General features: G+C 45.3%; 1 protein-coding gene and 1 long non-coding RNA gene across 4 annotated transcripts in view; one reads left to right on the forward strand and one right to left on the reverse strand.

Moving 5' to 3' along the window:
* The window catches only part of LOC107226428 (leishmanolysin-like peptidase), a 207,421-nt gene that overhangs the window by 164,646 nt on the left and 17,104 nt on the right, over positions 1-25,671 (forward strand). For both annotated transcript variants that reach the window (XM_046744122.1, XM_046744123.1), the window contains exons 3-4: positions 2,699-2,729; positions 12,098-12,180. In XM_046744122.1, the coding sequence (XP_046600078.1) occupies positions 2,699-2,729; positions 12,098-12,180 (114 nt within the window). The remainder of the gene's footprint in view (positions 1-2,698; positions 2,730-12,097; positions 12,181-25,671) is intronic.
* Positions 1-25,671, reverse strand: part of LOC124295185 — a 179,013-nt gene that overhangs the window by 140,970 nt on the left and 12,372 nt on the right. The gene's annotated exons all lie outside the window — the stretch shown is intronic.

Consider the following 25,671-nt stretch of genomic DNA (forward strand, 5'->3'; position numbering starts at 1 on the left):
CCGATTTAAACTTTGGTCTTACGCCCGATGAGTTGTTAAATGTTAGTCAATTACAACTTCTCGCGATTCAATTATAGATACACCGGGTAAAAAATGATCGACAGAAGAAAGTTCGTAGAGTATAAAATTAAGCGAGTTATTAATGGAAGAATGAAAGGCAAAATGAGGTAAAATAAGAAAAAATTCAAAATCCGCTGAAGTGCTGGCGCGTGGTTAAGTGCCGCTTTTTTCCGCCCGCGCGGCGGAAGCGAGAATACTTGAATATTCCACGAGTTCGTACACGGTGTGTGTTCCGTGTGTGCCCGTTGCATGCCGGGATCTTTCCTGCAACACCTACGACGGAGCACCGTCTGCCTGTTAATCCGTGCAAAACTGTGTCTCACGTCCCGCATGTGTCTCGTTCGTCGAGCTTCCACTGCGTTTTGCAAAACTACCGCCGAGTATATCTGCTGCCGTTTCCTGGGCCGGATAGCGAACGAATTTCCGGCGACGGAACTCGCGTTTTGCTTCAATTTTTAGCCTCTCTTTTTTTGCCGGGACAAATGAAAACTGCAGTGGAGAAATACACGTCTTTTCGACGCTCGTTGCTCGTGAAGTTGACCAGGCGAAAGGAAGAGGGAAAAAATAACGATAAGAGCGGAGAAGAAGTCGTCGATAGGATGATTAGGGATGATGGGAGAACTTTTAAACGGAGAAAAATTAGTTCGGACATTTTCTTCACGACGTGAAATCCGTGTCCTGTTTTCTTTCTTTCACGTTTCACGCTAATTTACCGTCTTGACTAATATGCACCGGTTAAGGACTGAGCGGTAACCGGAACTAAAAATTTCTCCCGCAGTATAGAGAGTAGCTTTGCTCTGGATTTTGCAATCTGTCTGTGCCTCGCAGAAATTTGTTTCGAGTAGACTCATGCTCGGCAACGCGCATATTCATTGCTATTGAATATTCAGAGTGGTCATTAAAGCGAGACGTGTGCAACGTTGTGTGATATTTACGCGGCAACTATCACGTCGATTGTATTTTAATACTAAAGTGAGCAGTAACGCAGTCTTGATTATACGGAATAAATTATTAACCTGACTCGTGCGTTAATCTGTATGTATCATCGGCGTAAAAGAAAATTCTTCTTTACACTTTGACCGCGACGAAACTTAGCTCGTTTGTAATGTCGCTACATTAAAACTGCATTTTTAACTTTATCCAAGTAACTGCCAGTCGCATTATTCATGGTCATACTCGTATGAGAGTGACGCCCTTGAAGTATATTTTTGCATTAGTTTTTCTATCGATGCTAGACATTTTCGAAATATATCATATTTGCATGTAAAAAGTTTCTTAATGATCGCGAAAATTATGCAAAGATAACAGAATTTGGCATTTTTTGCTAAACGGTAACGCACATGCTGCAGTGGAATAACAACGTACGTGAGGTGTAAACGAATAATGCAAAAAGTTTGCGAGACGTTCGTCGAGAGCAAGTGTTGACTTGTCAGGCGGTAGTGAGAGAGAAGAGCGAAGCCACTGTACACAAGTCTCAAGGTTCAAGCAATAATTAAGGTAGCAAACTTCTCTCCAAGACTGGCAACAAGCTCGAACTTCGACTTGGTGAGCCAGCATGCCGAGGTAGCGAAACTGCTGACGAATTTCCGTCTCTCGAAATGCACTTGGAGATCGTTACCTCTAGAGATAGTTTCCTCCGTGTCGCTTTCTCTCTCTCTCTCTCTCTCTCTCGGTTCCCTCCGTCTGTCTATCTTGAACCGCGGATATCTTATCCACGAGTTTCTCTCACACGCAGCAGAAAAAAGCTGCCGGAAAGTTTCAAAGAACACAATGCAGCCATTCGCCCGAACAAGCCCTAAAGCTCGAGGCCTTTTCACGCACCTTGGTTCATACGGAATACGAAATCGTCATCAGAGCTTTTAGCCACGATCCGCTGCGTTATTGGCCTCCGTTCCTCACGATATTACTTAGTCGTGTCCGTGTCACGGTCTGCAAACAACCGGCAATAACGTCTACCACGTTCCGCTCCCAGTCATTGTCAAAACACCGGACAGCAGCAGCAGCAGCAGCAGCAGCAGCGGCAAAGGGCTCAGGGATATAAACAGAGGTGGATAAACTCTCTGAAACTGCGGCACGGTAATGACCGTCCTTTACTGGCTGTACACACACCGAGTATCGGTGAGGCCTGAACGAATATTTGCAGATCAGGTGATTAGTCGAATTGCGGGATTCGGACGGATCGGCTCGGGATGGCGGTTTGATTTTTCGGCACGGCACGCCTGGATCAAAGTCTTGACATTCCATTTAGTTAACGAGCGTTGCCTGGTACCTGGACTCTGTGCGTTTTGGACGCACCGTTTGGCTTCCAGAAATACAGTAGTAAGTGCACACCGTGGGTGCTTTGGATACTAGGGAAGTAATTTTGAGCTGGGTAACTGTTGCGCTGCTGAGAAATTCCTGGATCTAAAACTAGTTGGGAAATTAGTTTTCCCTGGATTCGCTGAGGATGCCGAGGACGACGACGAGTCGCAAGTTCGAAAATTAGATTTCGACAGACTGCTGCAGCCTCTCTGCTGCTGCGGAAAACAATTTTCTTCTTACTCAAGATCCTTTCAATGTATGCTAACCTGTGTAACGATATCCCCAACGTATATGTTCAAGTCAATTTCTAACGACACAATTTTCCTCTGTGTTTCAGGCTGGACGACGAGAAGCTCGACCTGATAAACGTAAGTGCCGACCAATTATCCTCTACGCCAAGTGTACCTCGTGCACTGTGCTTGTGGCGACGCGATGCACGCAATATGCAAAGTTCGGGAAATTTATCCGGGAACCTTACATTCGCTGGTTTACGACTCGACGCGTGTGAGCTGTCTCTGTGCATGCGAACGCGAATAACAGCGCGAGCACCTTTACCTACGTACTATTCCTAATTTCTGGTCGGTTCAGTGAAATTAATTGAACAACCGTAGCAAACATACGCACTGCTCCCTCGTTACACACCGCATCAAAACATCCGCACGGTTGGGTCCGTGTAAACTAGGGTTCAGGTTCACCCTGGATAAATCTCCCGACAGATGAATCAACAGGAAGATACGTATTTGTATAGGTATACGTATGCGATACGTATGTATACGTGGGTACTCGTATGATTTCGAAACGGAATCAACAACGACCCGCCGGGCAACTCAAGTCCTTGTGATCCTTTCTGCACATTCGACGAAAAGCACTCGAAACGATGTCACGATTTCGCAGAACGTGGCTCGGAAAAAGAATAAATACCCACTCGAAAGCGAGCCTTTCTTCGACAAGCGGGCTGGTGAGTTGAAAATCAGTAGGTACTTTTCGTCAATCTGATTACGAGATGGTCGGAAATTCAGTATTTATACAAAATACGCTAGAACAGTCAAACACCGAAATTACAATCAAGCTCAACTAGCGCGTCGATGTTTCGTTTCAAACCGCATCAAAGTGATGAAAATTTGTACATTATTCGTTCGATTTTATTCCGGAATGGTTTGTTTTTCAGTACAAGTATCGATGCTGTTCAACTCACCATCCGCATCGTCATGTCCGCGGGACACACGCGGTAGTTATATTATTATTTAACAAAGTGAAACTACGACCGGAAAGCCGTCCGACAAACACCCGAAAGCCGTTGGAGTGTCAACGCTGCAACGACTCGTATCTCGGTGAAATTCCACGGGTGCTCTCAGGGCTGACCCTTTCAGGCCCTCGACTCCTCGCGCTTTGGCCTAATAGCCCGCCCGTGGGTTTTTTAGGAAACGCTAATGGCGTCCCACTCCCATCGAGTTAACTCGGCCTCGGCTCTGAAGGCAAGTTTTGCGGACGTCGAAACATAGGCGCAGGAAAGGACCTGACGGGCGTCTCTAACCAGGTTGCAGAGTCCGCGACCCTGACTGGCGGGCCTGAAATTTCATTTCTTTGCCCATCGAAACCCCTTTTCGCCACTAACGCGTTGATCCCGGATTTCGTTGCTCCGAAATTTTTCGCCCAAAGTTTTACCCGACACGCTGCAGCGTCGCGGGCAACGTCACATCTCGTCTACGAAACCACGAGATATTGGATCCAGTGCCAGATAAAGCTGCCCGTTTTCGCAGCCTCGGGCTTATCCCGTGACTTACGTGTGAAAACGGGGAAAAACGTTCCAGCGTGAAAACTGCACGTTCTCTTTTCCCGGTCCTTACTGACTTCGAAGATAAGCCCTCGACCAGTTCGATTTGGGGTCGCGCTAACTAGCATCCTTATTTTCGCGAGAGATTTTCCTAGCTTTTCTTTTCTTTTCTTTCTGTCTTTTCTTTCTTTCTTTCTTTCATTCTTTCATACGTTTTACCGCTTACTGCACTCTGGGTGAGTCTTTTACTCGGGTCAAGTTTCGCTCACAGCTTTTATACGGTTTTACGCAAGCCCGAATCAGGGGGGCGGAAAGTTGCGGCGATAAAGCGTCGCGTCACCGCCGCATATGTATGACACGTATGTGCAATATACACGGTACATGTGTAAGAACCTGAAGAGAATATTCAACCGGTGCTTCAGTCTTGCAGGTTTTAGCTGCAATCAAGGCGAAAACTCGGGTCCCCGGATCGCGAGCCCGGTCGGTGTGTATAACTGCTTCCTGCACGCCGTTCGTTCGCTCGTGGGGTGAGAAAAGCTAATACTACCCCGTTACCGGGAAACTAACAACGACGTTTAAATTCATTTCTACCCGTTAACCGCGTTACTCTCAAACTGCACTTGGAGCCGTTATTCTCTTTCCTCGCACGTGCGGTTCGCTTTTCACGGCTGTACCTCTATACCTGAAAGTGTGCAACGACCATTTGAAAATTGTTCGAAAATTAGAGTCTTGCGAAAGCTGAAATCCGGGGCGTTTCGGGGAAGTTTTCCTAATTTTTACATCTCAGATTTACTCGTCTTCTTGCGTCAAGTTTCGGCAAACACCTGACGGCAAATTGGAGGGATAACAGCGTCCCGGTGAATCCGCCGTAACATGTAAACCCACTTTCTCCGTATAAGAAGCGTAACTTTATAGTTACGCGAGTTTAACGAGGCGGTTCCCTGAAGGTTCTTCTTAATAAATGTTATCAGGAATCCTCCGAGGACCCCCGAGAGGTATAACGCGACCGCGACGTAAACCGTTTGGGTCTCCGAAAATCTCCCTTGGTTACCCTAGATCCTGGACTGAAGTGAGAGTTAGGGCTGGCTTAGAGTCGGCCTGGCGTCTCGGTAAAACCACCTATGCGCCGAGCCTTGGGGAAAAGGAAGTTATTTTTGCCAGGATAGCTCGGAACGACGACGTATTTGCTACGGATACACCTCCGACATGTACCACGAACGTATTTTAGGACCGCGGACGCGAATCGACTTTTCTAACGTTCGTCTTTTGCGGCCACCCTCTTTGGTTGTTCCCACGGCTGAGCTTCTGTAATTAGTCCGCAGGCTCTTCTAAGCCACTTTCAAAGCTGGACCTGGCTTTCCCAGAATCGTGCCAGCGAATTTGCAAAGGATCCCGAGACTCTTGATTGAAAACTTACGGCCAAGTACAGCAGTTGTACGAACGCGGTGAAAGTCGGTTGGTTTGTTGCCGGATGCCTCAGTGATCCAAAGACTAAATACAAACTACGAAACTTTTGATCAATGAAACTATTTACAGCTTTTGACCACTCGAATTTCACTGCGGAAAACGTCGCTCGCGCTCTCATGGAATTGATTAGAAAATCTGTAGCTGAATTGAAAGTGCTTAACCCGGTGAAATAAATCGAACGTGGGGCTGTTCAACTCGCGACGGAATTTGCTTTTGATTAAACGAACATCGAGCTGCCGAGAGAGTGTAATGAAACGGGTTTTGTGTGCATACCAAAATTACGTAGCGTACAGCTTTCGTAACGTCAAGTGGAGGAAAGGATGGAGAGTCGACGGAAGCGTAAAAGCTTCCTAGTCAATATAGTGAAACCTGTGGAAGTGAATTTTGTCCCGCAGGCGTGAAGTGTAATTAACGGCTTAACTCCCGTGAATTCGTTTAGCTGGGTGGGATGTTATAACATTATCATACGAGCGCATAAAACGAACCGAAACTTTATGGCGGTTGAGCGCGGCGGCCGGATTCCCGATAAGAAGTATCAAACGCACAGAGTGTACGGAACTTGGGGATCAAACTTTATCCGCAACGAACGGCTGGCCTGCTTGGCTCTTTGCGGATTGCCTTGAAGAGTCGGGATTATTGTGCAATTAACGCTGCGTACAATGGGTGATAAATTTTTAGTCGAGATTTGACGGACTTTTACAGGTACAGCTGTAACAGCTTGTCAACGGTTTATGAAACGTTTGTATTATTTGGATTAAAACTACAAAATTCAATCCGTGTATAAACGTTGATTAATTCCAACCGCTGCCGCTGCGGTTATTCCGGTTTTCTTTGCGCAATCGATTATATTCTTGATAGGTAAGGAGTAGAATATTTCAATACCCGACACGGCCAAGTGCCAAATTTTTATTCCTCGAAGAAAGGATGTAACAAATTGACAATAACAACGACGCGTCGAAATGAGTCGTTGTTTTCGAACAGCCGAGTCTGAGGTAAAACCCAGCAGCACGTTTACCGCAGAATTTATTTCAAGCTAATTGCATCGCCAGATAAGAGGATTTATTTCGAGCTAGAATTCCACGTAGCTTCGTCCCCGCGTAACGAGGAAAGTTCAAAATTTTACTCAACTCTTGAATAAATCGCACGCCGCGCACAACGATCTGCTCCCTCCCTCTCACACTTCGTGTTGAATTCTACATATTTGCGTCGAAGCCTTGCGCTGTTTGACATTTTATTTACAATCGTTGGCAAAAAATTCTCGGAACTTTATTTACGTATTTCTGATTTTTTCCTCCTAAAGTGAAAATGGTCCTCCTCATCCCTCTAATCGGACGCCGAAAAACCGTTCGCGGAAAACGGAAGCAATTGGCACTAGGATGTGCTAAGCGTGGTCTCGAGGTAGGAAGGTACAGGAGCGTGTGCACGTTGTACTGTCCCGAAACGGTTTCTCATTCCCCTCTTTCGGCCATATATATTCGAGGGAGCATCCGAGACGGCTTTTGTTGAAATTACCTGCTAGTTATCTAAAGCCTAACGCCCGCTTCATGAATAAAATTGCAGTTGTTCAAGCCGTAAATTCGCTCCACGGGAACCTCGGTGAAAATCTAAAATACCTGCGAGTCTTGTTATTATATTTAGACGGGAGACCGAATTCTACTTAGCAGCTTCAGGCACGATATATTTCGCCGGCATAGGGATTTTTCCCGATTTTTTTCGCGTGTATTACCGACACCGTGTATATTCGTGCTTCTCTTAATTCCTCCCCCTCTATCGTCTCGTCTCGTTCAACAGCCGCATCCTCTGCAGCAGCAAATGAATCTAATTACATCTGAAATTTAAATGCGACTGAATTTACATTTAATATGAACGACCGTCGGGGAGGCAGAAATCGTGCTGAAATAGCCGTCTTAGCGCGTCGAAGTTTCTCTGGTATTTTTGCCCGGGGTTTGCTTCGGAGTCTTGTGCTTGTAGCAGAATCGAAAATTCAAATTTCGTTCTTTGTTTCTTCGACGTTTTATTTTTACCTCTACTTTTCGTCACGGGGATTGAAATCGCGAACGCGATTCTTTGTCTCGGATAGAAGCACGCGCAAGCTCAAATTCTGCCGGGGTTATTCGCAATTCGAGAAGGGCGTTTTGCCTCGAAGCGGGCGGTAAATCTTCCTCCTCGGGTTGTTTCAAATCGTTCAATCGGCGTCGCTTACGAGCTGCGAGAAGCTTTTTGTCCCCGTCATTCATTTGCGCTCGAAAAAGAGTGAATTCCTTCTCCTCTCTCCCCGGCACTTTGGGTGAAAGGATTTCGTTCGGAGAAATTAAATCCGCGCGACACCAACCTCGACCCTTTTCGCGTCTACGAGGAAATTCGAAACTCTCAAGCACCCGAAATTATACGCGCCTCTCTTTCGAGCCGGCGGCCAGGGACGAGAAATGTGGAAGCTGAAAGGAAGCGGGAAAGCGAAAAGAAAGCGGCCGCTTCTTCGGGGAGCTGATAACCCGAAAGGAGTTACGGGATATTGTGACGGACGAGGCGCCGCCTTCCTTTCCTTCGTCCTCGCAAGCGACGATGGACCGAAGTCGGACAAATGGACGGGCTGAAGTTGGAGATAATAAAGGAGCGCCCTTGGATTCGAGGATATTGAGATGGAACGCGGCGCCGAGAAAATCTGGGAAACGATGTAATTATTGTAATGGACGTGAAAGCGATGACAGGAAACTAATATTCTAGGAATCTTTTTAATAAAGGGGAGACGGGTCCTAGTTGTCACAAGGTCCGTTATCTCCGCCGATAGATATCGGAACGAGTGGAGCTAGAGATTGAAGTTGTAGTTGAATGTTTGAAACGAATGAATGTTGTTAACTAGAATATCGCGTCATATGCGGCCGCGCGGTGATGGGAAAACCGAAATTGGATCTGATAAGTAATTATTTTTCATATTCTAAATATGTTTTCATCATATTCTTGGCTGCATCGAAATATTTCGCAACAAGATAATCGGAAAGATGATTCTTGTCGTTTTCATTTAATATATATATGTTTTTGATGTTTGATTATCAGGTCAGCAAGATATGCATATTTTTAAACCAATTTGCCTATTTGGACTTTTCTGTGGTGATTTTCTGCGTACGGTCAATTTTTTCGGGATTTTCCGAGTCTAAGGCGAATTTGTCATGAAATTGCAGACTCTGTGAATAGAATTTTGCCACTCGCGTGATTTTCCCCGATGTAGTGTAAAGAGAGAAGACGGACGACGTTGCGTGACCCTTTAGGTAATTAAGCGAATAAATTGGAAGGGGCCCGAGGAGGGAGTAAAGTACAAACGTGCATTTGCACCGCATGGCTGCTGCACCGGCAGCTTAACTGAGAAACCGGTGAGCTTTTATTGTTACGTACTACGCCCGTGTATTTTGATTCCTAATTGAATTTTCGCTCCTTTGGTTATTTCGCTGCTCGAGCGTCTCTCGCGCTCTTTGCTTTTCCATCACTCCTCACGAATCCGCGTTCCTGCCTTCATACTCGTCTCCTTAAGCTCTTCTTTTCATCCGATATAATATGCTTATTTCCAGTTTCTCTCCCGACGAAATACCTCCGATATTCACGGTTCTCGTTAATTGCGGAAGTTAATTCGATTTCGAGAGCGCTCAGCGATAATTGAAAGCGCAAATGAGATATAAACGTGGCAAAATTTGATTTATTTGATAAATAGAATGAAATTGTGCATATTCAGAGGACTGTTGGATAGAGTTATGAAATAATTATTGCACGATATTTGCATTACATACGTGAAACGATACGAAAGAAGCTTTAACTAAAAGTTGTAATGTAAGGTGCGTGGAAACGAAAAAATTGAATACACATTTACGTGGATCCGTTTCCTCGAGGCGTTGCGATTCGGTACAATATCTCATCTCCGATCCCTTTGGGGTGTAAATATTTTCTCCGTATCGTGTACACCTTGAACGGTGGGAATATTTCCGTCGGTGTATTATTCAAGGGGTATCTCGATCCACGTGCACGTCGTCCACACAACAACCGCCCAGCCTGGGAAGGGATAAAAAGCGTTCTTTTGCCGCGATATACGGCGTACACATCCGGCTAAGCATGTGTGAAGGATCAGGACCTCGAGCCGGGCAGTTGAATGGAAATGTGATGGATAAGGGGTTCGATTCGGGGGCGAAATACCGCGGGAACCCGCAAAAAGGATGTTTAGAGGTATTTTGCGGCCTGTTACGCTAGATTTCCTTCCTGAATAAATCGATACAACGCGCCCACCCTATGCGGATGTGCGTGTGTGTATATATATATATATATATGTCTATCCTCCAACCCCGGCTGAGGGAACAAAACAAAAAACGAAATAATAACGCTTTTTTCCTCTCAAGTAAAACGGCACGATAATGGAACCAATTTGCAAGTAGCAAATCTCGGTCGGCAGAGAAAGAAAAGAAGGAACTGTTTTCCTGTTTTCCCAATTTTCCGAAAGAATTGGAACTTGTCAAAAAAAAATGTATGGAAGACAAAATTTGAACCCGTGAAAAACACAGAGTGATTTGCTTCAAGGGTGGCGTTGAAATTAGCAATATCGCGCTTTCGAATTTCTCAAATTTTGTTGTTAACCGATTGCTATATCGTTTAATTATCGTCACCGGCGTCGCGTCGTCTTCTAATCTCGGAGAACGTTGTTACGACGACTATCAGCAGCAACGTAGCTTTCCAACGGTTCCCATTTTAATCACGAATACGGCTCATTAGCCCGCTATTAACGATAACAGAGTCTTCGAACCTGCGAGTGAAAACCTTGTAATAACCGTTTGTTCACGCCTTATAGTAAAAAAAAAAAAAAAAAAAATAAATGGACGTAGGTAGGATGCTCTCTCGTTTTCACATGTTTTTTCGTGAATATCCCATCACTCATTCACCGTATAGAAATGTAATTAAGACACTATATTTTAAACGATTTTAATTTTTTAAATTTGCGATTCACGCTAAAGAAATAAAAATGAAACAATCTGCAGATCGAGTACTTGGAAAAAGTTGACAAAATATTCGTACCCATAACAATAATCAAAGACACAGACCAAAATTTTCATGCAGAATACGTCACTCCGGAAATCCGGAGTAAAATATTTATCGAGCATATGACATTTGTTTGGTGACTGAAGTTCGTTGGATATCGCGCCATCTTAGTTTCTCGAGATCGCCGCGCTTTATCGACTCGTGGCAGCACTGGTGTCAGATTTTCGCGGATAAGTGAGAAGACGCGCGCGCGAATTTGTAGCAGTCGTCAGAACGACTCGCTTCGGAAAACACGTTCACGATAAGGCCTAAGGCCGATACACATCCAACCTAACGAGGTTGACGAAAACAGTTCTTGTCACAGAGATCGAGAGAACGGCAACGGCTCAAGATCCCTCGGTACAGATACACGAAAATAATGCGAAAAACAACGTATCATATACGCGAGATTCCGATGGCGTGAGTCAAACGAACGACGTACGTTTTCATTAGACCGATTTGACGTCATGTAAAGATAGGACGTACACGTAACGATAATACATGTAAAATAAGATCGTTGTAACGTCATGAGTTTTTATGCCTCAGGCTTTTCCCATGTGAGCTAATAAATGATATTACGATTCGACAGCTCAATCGTTGTCAGTTATCATTCAAACTCATAACAGACCAAGAACTCCCATCCTATATCATTGAAACCAATACGAAGATCCGAAGTAACTTCGAATCGAAGAAGCTTCGACCATACAACATTTGTCAAATCGTCCAATCAGTTTGTGATATTCCGCGTGCAGCTGTCCTACCGAATTACGTCCACGACCCTTTCAAGTAGAATTCGAAGCGACACTCGGTCTCCGAGACACCGAGACAAAATGCCGGTGTAATTTGAACCGTGATGATCGCGTGACGCGTCTTATTTGATCATGGTATTGTAGATACAGCGTAACTGCCAAGGCGAGTAATTGCATCGAATTTTTTTATATTTATTTTACTTTTGTTTTATCGTTACCTTACTACGCTTGTTATTCGGACGTTTTCTTTCCTTTTTCTTATTTTTTTTTTTTACTCGTTTCATCTTCGCGTTGAACAATGCGTACAAGGTACCTCTGCTTATAACGCTGCTTTACGAGCCTCAGTTAGCTAGGCATGAGCTCGACTGGATCGCGTGTCGCGAGTTATCCGCTCCGCTTTTGTGAACACGAATTTTTATTTTCTCTCTCAGTATTATTATACACGTGAATACGTTATTACGTGTGTGTATATTACATAAATAGGCGGGTCCATGGCAGAATTTTGAATCAACGAAGCACGCGTAATTCTTGCACTTAATGTGATTAGGTTAGATTTTCTCTTGTATAGAATTGTGGGGAAAAAAAACTGTCAACCAGGAGATTGCCAGGTGCAGGCACGATAATAATAACATCAACAACAATAACAACAACAATAATAATAATAATAGTCTCGTAAATCGTCTTCTCATTTCAGAACACCATTCTTCCCGAGGCCGTCCATTTTTGGGAAAGAGCGCTGATGGTCCGAGAGACGAAAAACACGATTCGTCTAAATCGGTAAGTTGTAATGTCCACTTTATTTATCGTTATTACAGAATCGTGCGATATAAATCACAAATTGATATCCCGTGCATGAATTCCTTACTGGTAGCAACTTTAATTAACAATTCGGAGTCATCATGCTGCGTCTCGAAAACAACTGTGAGCGCTCAGAAAATAATCGTCGATGAATCGCCCTGATGCCCAAAAACTACTCGTTGCCACAAGATCGCGTGTTTGCATCGTCTCGATTCTATCTCTGACAGTCGGAAACAGCTGGAAGTATTCCCTGAAAAATCGAGCTATACTATTCGCGTCTGGCCAACGTTTTATCAACTCGCGAGTGAAATCGAAACTTGTCGAAATCAGTTACATTATACAAAGGAAATAAGTCTCGGACTCATTTTCAGACGGTGTAGATATCCTTGTTGAATGATTAGAAATACCGGACAAGAAAGTAAAGAAAACAAGAAAAGTTATTACAAGAAAAAAAAAAAAAACGATGTGTCCGAATGAAAAATTTTCTCTGAAAACTGGCGGTTAATTTGCAATTTGAATTCATAGTCCGTGTAGAATACGCGTACAGATGTTTGAGTGATTAGCACGAGTAACGCGGGTAAAGATTTATCGCGGAACGGCTGTTGAGTTCGAGGAGAACGAGAAGAGGGTGTTTGCATCTGGGGCGAAATCTCTCTTTCTCTCCCCCCCCCCCCCCCCCCCTCTCTTTCTCTCTCTCTCTCGCGGCAGCAGCATGCGATTATGCATATAGCGGAGATTTGTATTTGCGTTGTCAGGGCTTGATTTATTGCGGGAGTCTTGCCGCGGCTCTGACTGCTCTCCGGGTGCCACCGGAGAGCAAGGAAGGGGTTCCGATGTACACCGTCGGTGATGTTCTATGCAAATCTCTGTCGTTTATTTTCCTCTTTTCTTTCTCTTTTTTCCGCACCCCCGCGACAGTGATCGACCCCGACTGCCGCGCTCCGCTGGGACCGACTCGAATTAATTCGCGTCATTCAAACTTTGGATTATCTCGCTCGATAAGCCTTTATCTCACGCTGCAGATCTCGCCTCTGACCCGTATACCTAAATTCCGCGGATCGAAGACAAGGAGGTTAATTATATTTTGTACCGTTTTGTAACATGCATAATTTTCATTCATTAACGTTCGATAATAATTGGCCGACGATACCTGTTGATTTTTCAAATTGTTACTTTTCGGATAGATACACGTTTTACCTGTAATGTAATATCATACTCTGCACGGATGAATTTTTCCATCGCGTCGAGTGAAAGGAAACAGATTCCACTGTCATTTGTCCTTGTGCAGACTTGGCAGAAGAAGAGAAATTTAATATCAGGATTGTAAATTTAAGGTCGAACGTTCGAACTTTGCCAATTCCCGGTGTTTCGATACGAAATTTCAAACCAATTTGTTTCATGCGCCGGGTGATGTTTCGCGATCAAACGTTTCGTTGCTGAATGAAACGGTGAATTAAAAAGAAAAACAAAAAAGACAGAAAAACTTTATTCGCGATGTAGAAAAGCCGTTTTACGCGATTTCGTTAAAGCGTGAATCCGATGTAGGATAAAAACCCGTTTGTCTGGGCGAGTGCGTGTGTTGTAAGATCGTAAAATCGTCGAATTTTATCCAGAAAGGGTTAGTACCATTGTACTTTGTAGGAATCCTTTGGGGATCGGAGGCTTTGAGAAACAGGAAGAAGTCGACAATGAAACGAGGTTTCGGCTTCAATCGGCTCTCAATTTTATACCCGTACCCTCGTCAGGTTATTTCCGATTTATTGGAGCATGAAACTGTGATCGCTTTTCCCGATCTCTCTCATTCGTTTATAGATTGTCGCATCAGACGTTGGACCCCATTCTCTCCGAATTAACCCCGATTGCCTTTGAAGAAACCGGGATATTCGTCTCCTGCCTTACCGCTGCCTGCAGGAAGGTAACGAAGAATTCGTGAGAAATAAAAAAAGAAAAAAAAAAAAAACGCCAATCATTCTCGCCAACGAACTCGAGTCGTCCACGCAGGCTCCAATTTGTAGGAAAGGCGCGAATCTTGGCAGCGGGGGGCTTATAAGTGCCTTGGTACCGGAGCTTAGAATCTGTGACAGTTTGAATCCCCGAGCACCCGGAATCGCGGGCGTTTATTTTGGAGGGGAATCGGAGGCGGAAGAGGTTCTCCTCTTAAATTGAGCGTAACAGAAGCTCTAGTGGCATGAAAATACGACGTCGAGCCGAAGACGAAGCGCAGGAAGGATCCGACTTTGTGCAGCGGAAAATGATTTTCTCCGACGATGCTGCTTTTACCGCGCTCGACAATCACGGACTCTTAAAAGCTCGTACAAGGATCGCTTTTTTTTCATCACACTGTCCAAACTCGCGTGAACTTCACCGTTCCAAAAATAGATCGACGAAACCGCGATTTTGCCTCTTCCCTCACACGAATCCGTCGATACGATCCGCCGGCGCTTTTTCTCAAAAAAAAAAAGCTCGAAGAGCGAGAATGAGGAAACGAAGAAGCCCGAGGGTTCCCGTCGAGGATCGCGGACCGTTTTCAGCGACTAATGAAATTCCTCTACGCATTCACGTGTCGCAGGGAGGAATATCCTTCCTGTGTAAAACCGAGTCGCGTCGGTGACTTCGAAGTGCAGAAACGGGACGCGGGAGAGGAAATATCCGGTGCCTAATTCCTGATTCGGTTGGACGAGGGGCGGAGGGCTGGAAGAGCTCGTCGTCTCCGGAATAGGAATACGGAGCTCGGCTCCGTGCCAACTTCTTCGGCAAACACCGTTGCGCGGTTCCGTCGATCCTTGGTGCTCCGGGCGTGCCGCCGACTTGGAATCAGCGCTGCTGCAGCCACGTCTCTAACCGTGAGACACGCGTTTCCAGGGTGGAAATACGACGAGGCGCAAGGACGATGCCTCATATCGACCCTTGTTCTCCCGACTTAGGAGACGGATATAACTTGGCTTCCGCTGCTCTTCTACGGACGTTTCGCTGCACGTCCCAATTCCTGATCACTGTCGGTTAGCTGCAACCGTTTCTTGGGTGCATCGCATGCATAACCTATTAGATTATACCAAAACGTTGCGGAAGTTTGATTACGATCAGAGAAATTTGGTTCTCACGCGGTCGCTAAGAAATTGAAGCGAACTTTACGAGTATCGTTAATTGCGACGTTATTCTGTTCGTTCGGTTTACCAATGCTTCGAATTCTTCAGACATCCTCTCCACCTTACTTTCGATTTTTCAGTTCACAAGTATTCGCGGACCTGTGTAGTTTAGGATTCGGGCTTGTTATGCGTAAGAGGAGATCTCAAGGTGTTCCGAAAAAGCGTTCCCTCTCATGTAATATTCATTAGATTTCGAACGAATCGTGCAGCGGCCAGAGTATCGGTAGCACCGGAGTCGCCTCCTCTTTTGTACGAGGGATGCGCGCCGGTCTCGCTGCTCATTAACACTTGCGGGGGAAACCGTTTCTAATTTATTCCGAGGGGAAAACACTCGGAGCCTGTGAATTCGCGTCGCGACGTCGACCCTTGACGCGACAATGGCCCTCGGATATCTCTTCTAAACCGGCAGAGGAGCCTCATCCACTTTCAAACCTCCGTCACGCGAATAGAAACCACCGCAAATTCTATCGCGGCGGTCTCAAGTAGTAGCGGTCCGAATGCGGTCAGCCCTCGAGCCACTTCCATTCACTCGTTTTCGACGCTGACCGAGTCGATTTCGCCGTCGCCAATGCGATCGCGCAGCAATAGAACGGAAAATATAGCGTTACATTTATCCGCAGCCTTGCAACAATTCGGTGAAAAAATTTACGAAACGATCAGCGAAGTAAAATGACAAAGCCAGGAAGTGTGAAATTCAAACTGTGGCTTATTTCTTGGAGCTTTCTTTTATCCTCGAACGTTTCGTGCAGGGCTGCGAGTGGGTGATTTTTTTTTTCCCTACCGTCGAGGGCAATTGAGCGATCGACTTGCGACGCGTGTTGTAGAAGGCTGAACGCGGCGTGGTGGAAATTCGTTTGAAGGATGAGGTACCTCACGGCAACGGACACCAGCTTCATCCTCCTTCTCGTCGTCGTTGTCATTTCTTGCGGACCTTAGCCTTCTCGCAGGGGTCGATTTAATGGCGAAACTTAGGTGAAGAGGAACGCCCGGATGATGGGAGCGATTTTTTGCACCTCGAATACGCGGTGCCCCCTATTGAATATGCGTGAAGCGTTGAATTTGTAATCCTTGTAACCGTCCTGTGTTGTACCCTGTATACGTGTCAACCGATGTCCAGAAATTCACGTTAACTCCACCTATCCGTGCGGCAAAATTAAAATTCCGCCTGCAGTCCTGACGAACTTGTAGAATTTTAAGGCTTCCAAAATGTGAGAGAAATCCAATGAAACTTCATTTCGCGATTATAAAATTCCCGAATTTCCATTCAAGAAGAGTTTTGCAGCGCACGTTTTGCATACGCGACTGCTTTAGCCGTACATTTCAATTTACAATACGATCACTTTATTTTTACTTGGAAAATGAATTTCGTAAACGCCCATTTTCGGTTCTGGTGGCAGACGAGAAATCGTCTCTTTGTACGACTTCTTGTCGTCGTACGTTGACGACAGCCAGCTTCTCAGCACCGTCGTATTATTTCGGTCTGATAACCTCCTCAATTCACAACGTATCCACCTTCAGTTTCCATTCTTCGTTCCAAAAACAACAAGCCAACCGCCCGTCGCATCTCCCCTCTACCATTTACTGCGAAACCGTCTGTTTGCTCCGTGTCCACAGATTCGCGGCATGGGTTATACTGATACAAACCAACCGACCCCCTCGCCACCCTTGTACCAGATATTCAACTCACCCTCGGCCTCGCCCTCGCTCCGACTACCATTAATTATTCCACATCGTCGGCGTGACGAGATCTATCTTCTTGAAATTATGTGGAATCCTTAATCCTTCTCAAGAATTCCATCGCCTTTTACACTAGACCTGTTTTTCACTCCTGATGCGATTAAGCGTGGTGTACAATTTTTGTCCTCGCTTTTTTGAGAGCTAAGATCTTTGCAGACAATGGTTGAGGTTGATTTGCGCTCGATTGAACTTTTTACTAAAAACAAAGATTGTTGGTAGAAAATCCTGAAGCTTGTAAAATCTACCTAGATATAATAATTTTACCTGCTACAGGTGTTATCCGCGTAAAATTGCAAGCGGATCGCGCTTTATCAGGCAAGAGGAGATAAGCTCTTTTCTGACGAGTAAGAAGTTGCGACATAGTTTAGAGAAATTCCTCAAACGCCGTACGTTAAACGGGTACGGATATTAAATTACCCGAGGGAGGTAAAAAATTAGCGAACGAATATTTTTCCCTCCCTTATTTTGCAAAAGCAAGGGAAATAAACTCTTGGTTAAATAGTTGAAGGTTAATTTGTCGCAAATTTTCCACTCGCGTGTCAACCTCTTATAAAGTTGCCCGCACAGCGGGAGTTTGATGCGAGCTGTTCGTAACGCTGATATTCGCCTCCGTTACGGACGTTATTATTGTCGCGAAACAATGCGAAACACTATTACCACATTCCGGATGCAGCGAAGGGGTTAAACCACCGCCATTCTTGACCCCCGTTAACCGTTTTCAAAGATCTAATGGTCGCGGAATGGGCGACAGCGTGGGAGCCCATAAAACGACCTCGCAAATTCGAGAACCGCGCCCGCAAATCTACTAATAAATCGTAGCTCCGGGAAATGCGACGACGGCAGAGACGCCGTTTAATAATTGTTTAACGAGTCAAGCTTCCCGCATTTATCCCCAGATTAGCACAATAATTTTAAATAATTTACCAACCTGCGAATTTAAACGGATACCTGCAATGCCTCGCGCCGCCAGGTTCAGAGGGCAATAAATTTTCCGACGAGTCGCTTTTCTCACAGAGTTTTAACGCGGAGAGTTACCGCAGGGCAAAAACTCGATGCTTTATTGCAATCCCTGCATGCATATGCAAAACCTGAAATAATGCGACACGACCCGGGGATTTTTTTCCATTCGGTATAAACGTTATCACAATATTGCAAATTGTTTCGGGTGAAAATTTGCAATGTTGGAATGAAACTTTATCGTACCGAAGTTGGTAACGTTATCGTGACGATTCATGCTGAGGCATAACCGTTATTTCCCGAGTTTTGAAATCTTAGGTCCTTAAGCGTCATGATACAAACATAGCGATTTTTTTTCCCAACGTTTCGTTACGACGACGTTAATAACTTGAATCTCCTGACTTACGCGCGATTTCTTTCTACGGTCAGACGGCGCGAATCGCGTGCTTGCTTCGCTGCTTGCAGGGAAAGGTTGGAAAAATAATGAGCAGAATACGTCGCGAACATTCGCGAGAATCATTAATTATACGAGGGATGTGTTTCCGCGTGGATGAGCGAATGGATTTCCCACGCCCTGCGCCGCCGCGAGTATTCGGCTCCGGTTGTTTGTTAACGTCAACTTTATTATCGTTAACGGGGATCTGCGACGACGACGACGAGCCCTTCTCTCGTAGCTGTAAAATATTTGCATTTAATTATACGCGGCACTGCAGAATTGCGTGTGTAATCGCGTTTCAAAGTTTTCTCCTCGTCTGCCCAACAAACCGGCCTGTAAACCGATGACGGGAACAATTCCGAGCTGCAAGCCTTATAATTCTTGTCTTTCGATCCTGGGTGCGAAAACTTTTCCCTTCCCCCGCGCTTTACGTCCACGGAATTTGTAGTTAGACGCTCGTACAATTTGCAAGTCTAAGTCACGGGTGAAACTTCTCCCGAATCGCGGTGTTTCTTATTTTTTGCCTTCCAAAGTCTCTCTGCATTTTCCTTGAATTTCCAGCGTTCTCGGTCAGCGCAACGTTGCGAAAATACGCGTCTCAGCTCCCTGTCCGCGGGACGTTTCCGTCGAAGGTCCTGTAATACCGCATGTGATAAAATAAACCGGTTTTACGTGGGCGGTGAGTCCCAGATCAGTCAGCAGGCGGAGGATTTTCGGCCGCGCAGTAAAGTTAGGAAAATTGGATCCGACCCCCGAGCGGCGAGGATCGAGGTTCGCTGTTTGCCGGGAAAATTTTGTTTCATATCTTTGCTACTGACCGACCGACGGAGGTCCATTTTCATTTTGTTCTTACAGGATAGAGAATGCCCGGCAATTCCGACGAGGGAACCTCAAAAGTTCCCAATTTAACGGGCGAATGAACGACGTGATTCTAATCCACGTGTTCATTTTTCCCTTTGCGTACAGGGGGACTCTGTCTTTTGGTGTAATATCTGACAGAAGATTCATGTGGGAAAACTTTGAAGCTGCTTTCGTTTTTGCCGCAGAACTCTGTTACGCGTAATGGTAAATCGTGTGTCTTTTTCTCGCGATGCTTTTTCAAACTCGCTGTGCCGCGGCGAGCTGTTTGAGAATCGGATAACGGAGGAAAAAAGTGATTGAATTTTACGGTATAGGATCCGCAGGTCCAATTTCGAGGTAGACGATGGTATCTTGGGGGCGGAAAGGCGGGGTGATTTTTCGTCGAAGACGCGAAATGAGAGTACGATGGGCACGCGGGAGATACGAAGAGGGTAAAATTCTTGACTGATGCCTGAAATCTGAGAGAAATAGAAACGCTCGTTTGGAGGAGAAACGATTTACTCGAAGGCTCGATCCTCGCTCCTGCAGCGGCAAAGCGTCTGCTCAGCGAAGCCTGACATCAAGAACTAATGTCCCAAAGGCGGCTGTGTTTTCACCGTTTATACTCGCAAAGCCTTAGATTAATGCCCCTTCTTTCTTCGAGGAAATCCGAACCATGGCTAATGTACCGAAAGTACGCGATATTGTACCAGCGCCGGTGTATCAAGGTGCATAAGATCCCGTCGTCTTGAGCGCAGCCTTGCCGTGCAAGGATCAGTTTTCGTTTTCCTTTCGTTCCTGAGTCGAGAAAAATGCTCGGGGCAAATCGGAGGGGTATGAAAGTATGTAATCAAGCCTGTCCTTACCTTTCGACTGAGCCTCGCAGCGGGAAGATAAATATAAGGGAAAGTAAAAAATTGAGGAAAGTGACGGGGGTGAAAATAAGGCGGTACGGACTATTAATAACTCAACTTCCCTTACGATTCGCGTGCAGGCGCGACGCGTTCCGACGAAACGACGTTGTTCGGATCGTTCGTTTCTAATTTCGTTTCCGTCCACACCCCCCCGCTGTTCTTCTAGTGATGTAGGCCAATAAAGCGCACATAATGTTAATTCACAGCTCGCCTAGTATTTTCCGAGAAATTAATCACGTCGCAGCTTTCGACGGGTCGTAAAACCGCCCTGCGAATTAAAGCTCCGCTGCCCGCCGCTCGGAATTCTTAAACATCGTATTAGGCAGGTCACGAACCTCGCAGGCGTCGCTTTCGACGGCCTCTAGATTCCCGGCTGTGCCGAGCGGAATTTAAGACCTGCAACGGGAAATTCACCTCCTACATCTTCGCCTCAAAGGCGTTAATGACGCGACAACGGTTCGCCGGGAAAACGGGCGCCGTCCGACATTCAAAGACCACTTTACGAGCCGCTGCTCAGGCAGCTTTGGCATCCTTCTCCTCCTCCTCTTCCTCCTCCTCCTCCACCTCTTCCTCCTTCACGCAGCATCCGCGCAAAGGCAGGACTCGCCGAATGTGTCTGTGTGCGGCGAACGCTGAACGACCGGTAACCGCGACACCGCAGAACAAGACTGAGTAACCACGTCAAAGCGACTCGCTGCAACGAAGAGCTTGCGGTCCGGGAAGCTCGCCACGCCGGAAGCGCGGCCGTCCTCGATTCTGATAGACTCGTAGAGTTAAACCGCATCTTCGAACTTTTTGCAAAATTACGTTTCTGTCTTCGAGGTCTGATTCTCTGTATTCAGAAAAGTCAAGAAATCAGGTACTAAAATTAGCTCAAAGATTCAAACTTTGCATCATTTTCATCTCGATCGACGCGGTTCGTTTCAAGATTTTTATAAAAATCTGTCACGCTATTCCTGACTTATTTGCGATGACGTACATTTTTGTCAGTACCACCCTAATTCGAAAACGGATGAACCGATTAAAATGAAATTTCATTCATTGGTTTGACTTCACTTCGTTCAAGCCTGATCGGATTTTGAAAAAAATTCAACCAAATCATCTCCGAGTTCTTTTTTCTTTCCAGTAATGCAAAAATTAAAATCCGTCTATCCAAAAATTTCACTCTCGCGAGAAGTTTTAGAACTGATTCCGTTTGACCAGTCGATATCCCCCCCCATTTTGGTTCAGGGCTGTTTCGTGGGAAAATGAAAAGCGTCGCGTTGAATGCAATATTGCTTTCATCCGAGGATAAACCTGCTGCCGCAGTGCCTGGTAATGGTTCCGCGTGATTTGAAAAGCGCGACGATTCTCCGGGTGAGCAGAGATAGAAAACAAGTTTGTATCGTTTTTCGCTTTGCTCGGGGGGAGACGGTTTCTCTGTTTCCCTCCTTCCGCTGGAAACGACGCTATTGGGTCAACGCAGAGGCGACGAGGTTGGGCGCCGTTTCATGTACGACTGTATCTTCCCTTCCCTCTCCGTCTCTCTTTCTCTCTTTCTCTCGAACTGCAAACTGGATGACGACGCGACTCGACCTATTTTGTCGTGTGTTTTCGTTACACCAGACGTCCGTCGTTCGTTCTTACGTACGATCGGATTGATCGCTCTAAAAGTAAACCGATCGCAGATTTATCTCGAGACTCGTTCCGCGAGAAGACCTTGTCAGAAGATTGTAGAAACAAGTCCAAAAGTTGTTTTGAGAAACGTGAAAAGTTGAAAATTTTTCCAACTACTACCTTCCCGCAAAACGAAGGAAAAATAATACGGTTCGTATGCGAAACACTGGATAACTAATGAAGGTAATTAGTGTTAATATATAGCGTTTACGCCGAGAGACTGTTAATTGCTCACATTGGGCACCTAAATACCCTCTAATTTAAAAGCGTCGTGAAATATTTGATCATTTCTCTCTGCGTTCTCTGGCTTTCTCTACCACTCTTCTCCCTGACGCTCGCTCCCTCTACTGGTAATTATTACTTTAATTAATGCAACACTCGAGTTATCGTTTAACGTAAATCGTGAATCGGATAGCACGCAAGAAATTAGAAATCACATTTCAATGCTTTCAAGGCTCGTCTCCTCCTGCCAAATATTGGATATGAAATTAAAAAAAAAAAAACAAATCCATTATTTCTTGCTCCTATCTTTTCCAGTGCCAGATTTTCACATGCTTCAAAATTATTCTGCTTTTACGTATTTAGGTACTCACGAATTTCCCTCACCTCGAACTCTGCTCACATCTACGTACGTAAAATCTACATTCTTCACGTTTTATACAATTTTCCTCTCCTATAAGCGTGTATTAAACCAAGAAATTTAATTACTACCGAGCGTTGAAACCCTTTTAAAAATTGTCTGCCTTCGCTCGTTTACCTGGCACTCTAAAACCCATTACGAAAATGCTATGAACGAGTTGCAAAATGCACCTATGAAGAGCGCTGTCCCAGCTGATCGAACATCGTTATATCGTAAATCCATACAAACCGAGTCCATCGATTTCGTTGGAATCGTAATACGTAGCACGAGAAGAAGCTTAAGGAAAAAAACTACTTATTCTCGGCTCAACCGTAATGTTGTGTCATTTTTTTATCTGAAAAGCCGGGCGAAAGTAGGATATTATTCACTCTTTACTTTTTTTCCTCACTTTTCTCCCGCATTTGCGGAAAATATGATCATATTTCTCGTTTCTCTCGGGCAGTAAACCCACGCGATTGTTACATAATTTACTATTAAACCACGAATCCGAGCTTAAACCGACAACTTGGGCAATTTCACCGATGACTCTTGTGTCATTGAGAAACCCGGTAAGAAATGTACCTCATTTAATACAGCAAATCGTATTGAACTCGATCCGGCACGCCTCTCGAATTTTCCTCCCCGATTGCGAGTTTCGTTCCCTTTGAACTTTTTTCCCGGAATGTACCGCCCACCTACCGAAACACCCTTAAACCCTCGGCAAGCAGATAAACGGTAAATGGCGCTCTGGAAGTGCGCCGTGGAGGTCAACAGGATTGAATGTATAGGCGATCCTCGGCTCTGGGTCCTGGAGGAACTCTGAAAGGGGATTCCACGGTGTCGAGTCCATCAGCCAACGCAGTAGAAGTGGAGCGTGTATCGTCGGACCGTTGTGCAACCGAGGATGCCGGAGAGAAAACCCGGTGAAATTCCAAACGAGGTGGATTACGTCGATCACGTGGCACGGGAATGCCCGCGTAAAGGTTTTATCTTGCAGGATCGGTGAAGATTCCTCGCCCTGGGGTTGAAAATCGCTTAAATGGGTATATAGATATTCCACGAGGCTGAATACGCGGTAATTCTATATCTCGAAATGAGAATTTGCGGGTGAAAATTTCCCTTATTTTATACCTTATACAATGTCGTTTCAACCCCCGAACGCGACTATCTCATTTCCATAACGACATCGATTCGATAAACTTTACGAGACGCACTTTTTAACACCCTCGAGAAGGGAGTAAAATGAGAAAAAAAGGAAGAAGTAGAAGAAGAATAAGAGTGAGAACAGGCCTACGTCTCACTCCCGTTCAACGCTCACCGAACACCGTTACGGTACTTTTATCTCGGGCAATATTAACTAAGGACTTTCTCGATCCCCGTCCTCATTTCCAAAGAACAAACAAACTCCGCACTTCTCGTTCAGGCCCGGAGACACCTACTCTTAATCGATCTCCCCCCTCCGTCCCTATCGATAATCTTCCAAGTTTCAGTTCTCCCCCCTATATTATTGCCATTCGAATCCGATACCCTATCAGATTAGTAGCTACGGCCGAAGCAGCTTCTGATCTCGTCCAGACGATCGAGAAACAGGTATTTTCAACGCTGCGTAGATTAGGTATCGTCGGGGGTGAGTATAAAAATGAACGATGTATTTCGATTCGAGGAACGTTTATACACATATTTTTCTGAAACAAGTATAACGAGCAATGATTGGAATCCGTTTGAACAATTTTGCGAAGTATTCCGTGACGGTTATGTACGAGTTCATTGTGCACGCGTTTTCCTCACCCACGACTCGCGAATTTTTCCCCGCATTTTTCACACCGTACGACAGCGCTGCGACACCGCGTAATAAGCAATTTTCCTCCGCCCGTGGAACAGCGGACTCTTATTGTCGGAAAATTAATTGTCGTACACTGCAGTCTCGGTGTTCCCGATGCGACGTAACGTACCTACTGTAGTTTCCATAACCTCGATACAACGGAACTCGACTCCCGGGGGAACGATCAAAGGAACTTTTCACAAAGCTCGAGAGTCTAAGCAGCTGTATTGCGGCCTGCATCCCGGTTTATCAAAGTCACGGATCGTCTGGCATACGTGCACTCAGGACGACCGAGATCTCAAACCTTCCTTTTGCAAAAAGGGTACCTATGTGAAATTTGCCTTCAATACCCCTGGAATCAGGATTGAAACAGTGCACTCGGCATTTCATATCCGTGTTTCAAATTATCTATCGGCCGAAGAACTGCTCGGATCTTCTGGAAAAATGGCTTCGCACACCTCCTAATAATTCGCGATTAGCAAATGATTACCTCGGGCAAATATTTGACCTGTAAAGTGTGAAGAAACGTGATAGGTCAGGTTGTATCGTTTGACTCGGTTATGTCGAAAATTGCTTCTGGGTAGTTTTTCCGCGAGAGCTCTGGAGGCGATAAAAAAAATTTGGCTACAAAACTCGGGCGGGGGAAAAAGAGAAGCGGGACTCTCCTATATGTGCATACAGGCTGATTCGTACGCAATAACCCGACGTCCTGTCGTACATATAATATGTATATATTTATACATATAGACCCACCATATACACCCACGATTTTCAAGCAACACGCGCTTTATTGCTTTCATGCATTCACAAATCCTCCCCGTATGTACGTGTTGGTGCGTATTTCTGCTCTTCCATATTTCTCTGCAACCCCTTATACGTGGGTATACATTATACATATACCTGCAGACTGTAGCCTTGAAACGTTGGCATTCAACCCTACGACGTATATTGCGATTTATATTCGCGAACTGGTGAATCGAGGGAAACGAACATCCGCAGCCGGTTGTTATTAAAAAAGATTCATTTTTCTCTCGTTTTTTTTTTTTTTTTTTTTTTCCCAAATTTCTTCTGCATTCAGCGACGTCGAGGAAACAAATGATACACCCTACGTGTTTCATTTTTCGTTCACAAAGCCGTGAGTAATGAATTTCATATACACTTTGTGCAAAATACCTGTAAACCAAAAAGTGAGTGCTTCCATCATTTCCGCGCTGCTGTTTCGCAAAAGCTAAGCCCAATTAAGGTAACCTTCGGTTGTCCCGTATGAGACCGTAATTCGACGCAGCGATTCGCAATCGTCATTGAGCCGTCCCGCGGTTTTCGCTCGTGAAATTCGAAACTGT

The sequence above is a fragment of the Neodiprion lecontei genome, chromosome 6 (assembly GCF_021901455.1).
Source record: "Neodiprion lecontei isolate iyNeoLeco1 chromosome 6, iyNeoLeco1.1, whole genome shotgun sequence".
Lineage (NCBI taxonomy): Eukaryota > Metazoa > Arthropoda > Insecta > Hymenoptera > Diprionidae > Neodiprion > Neodiprion lecontei.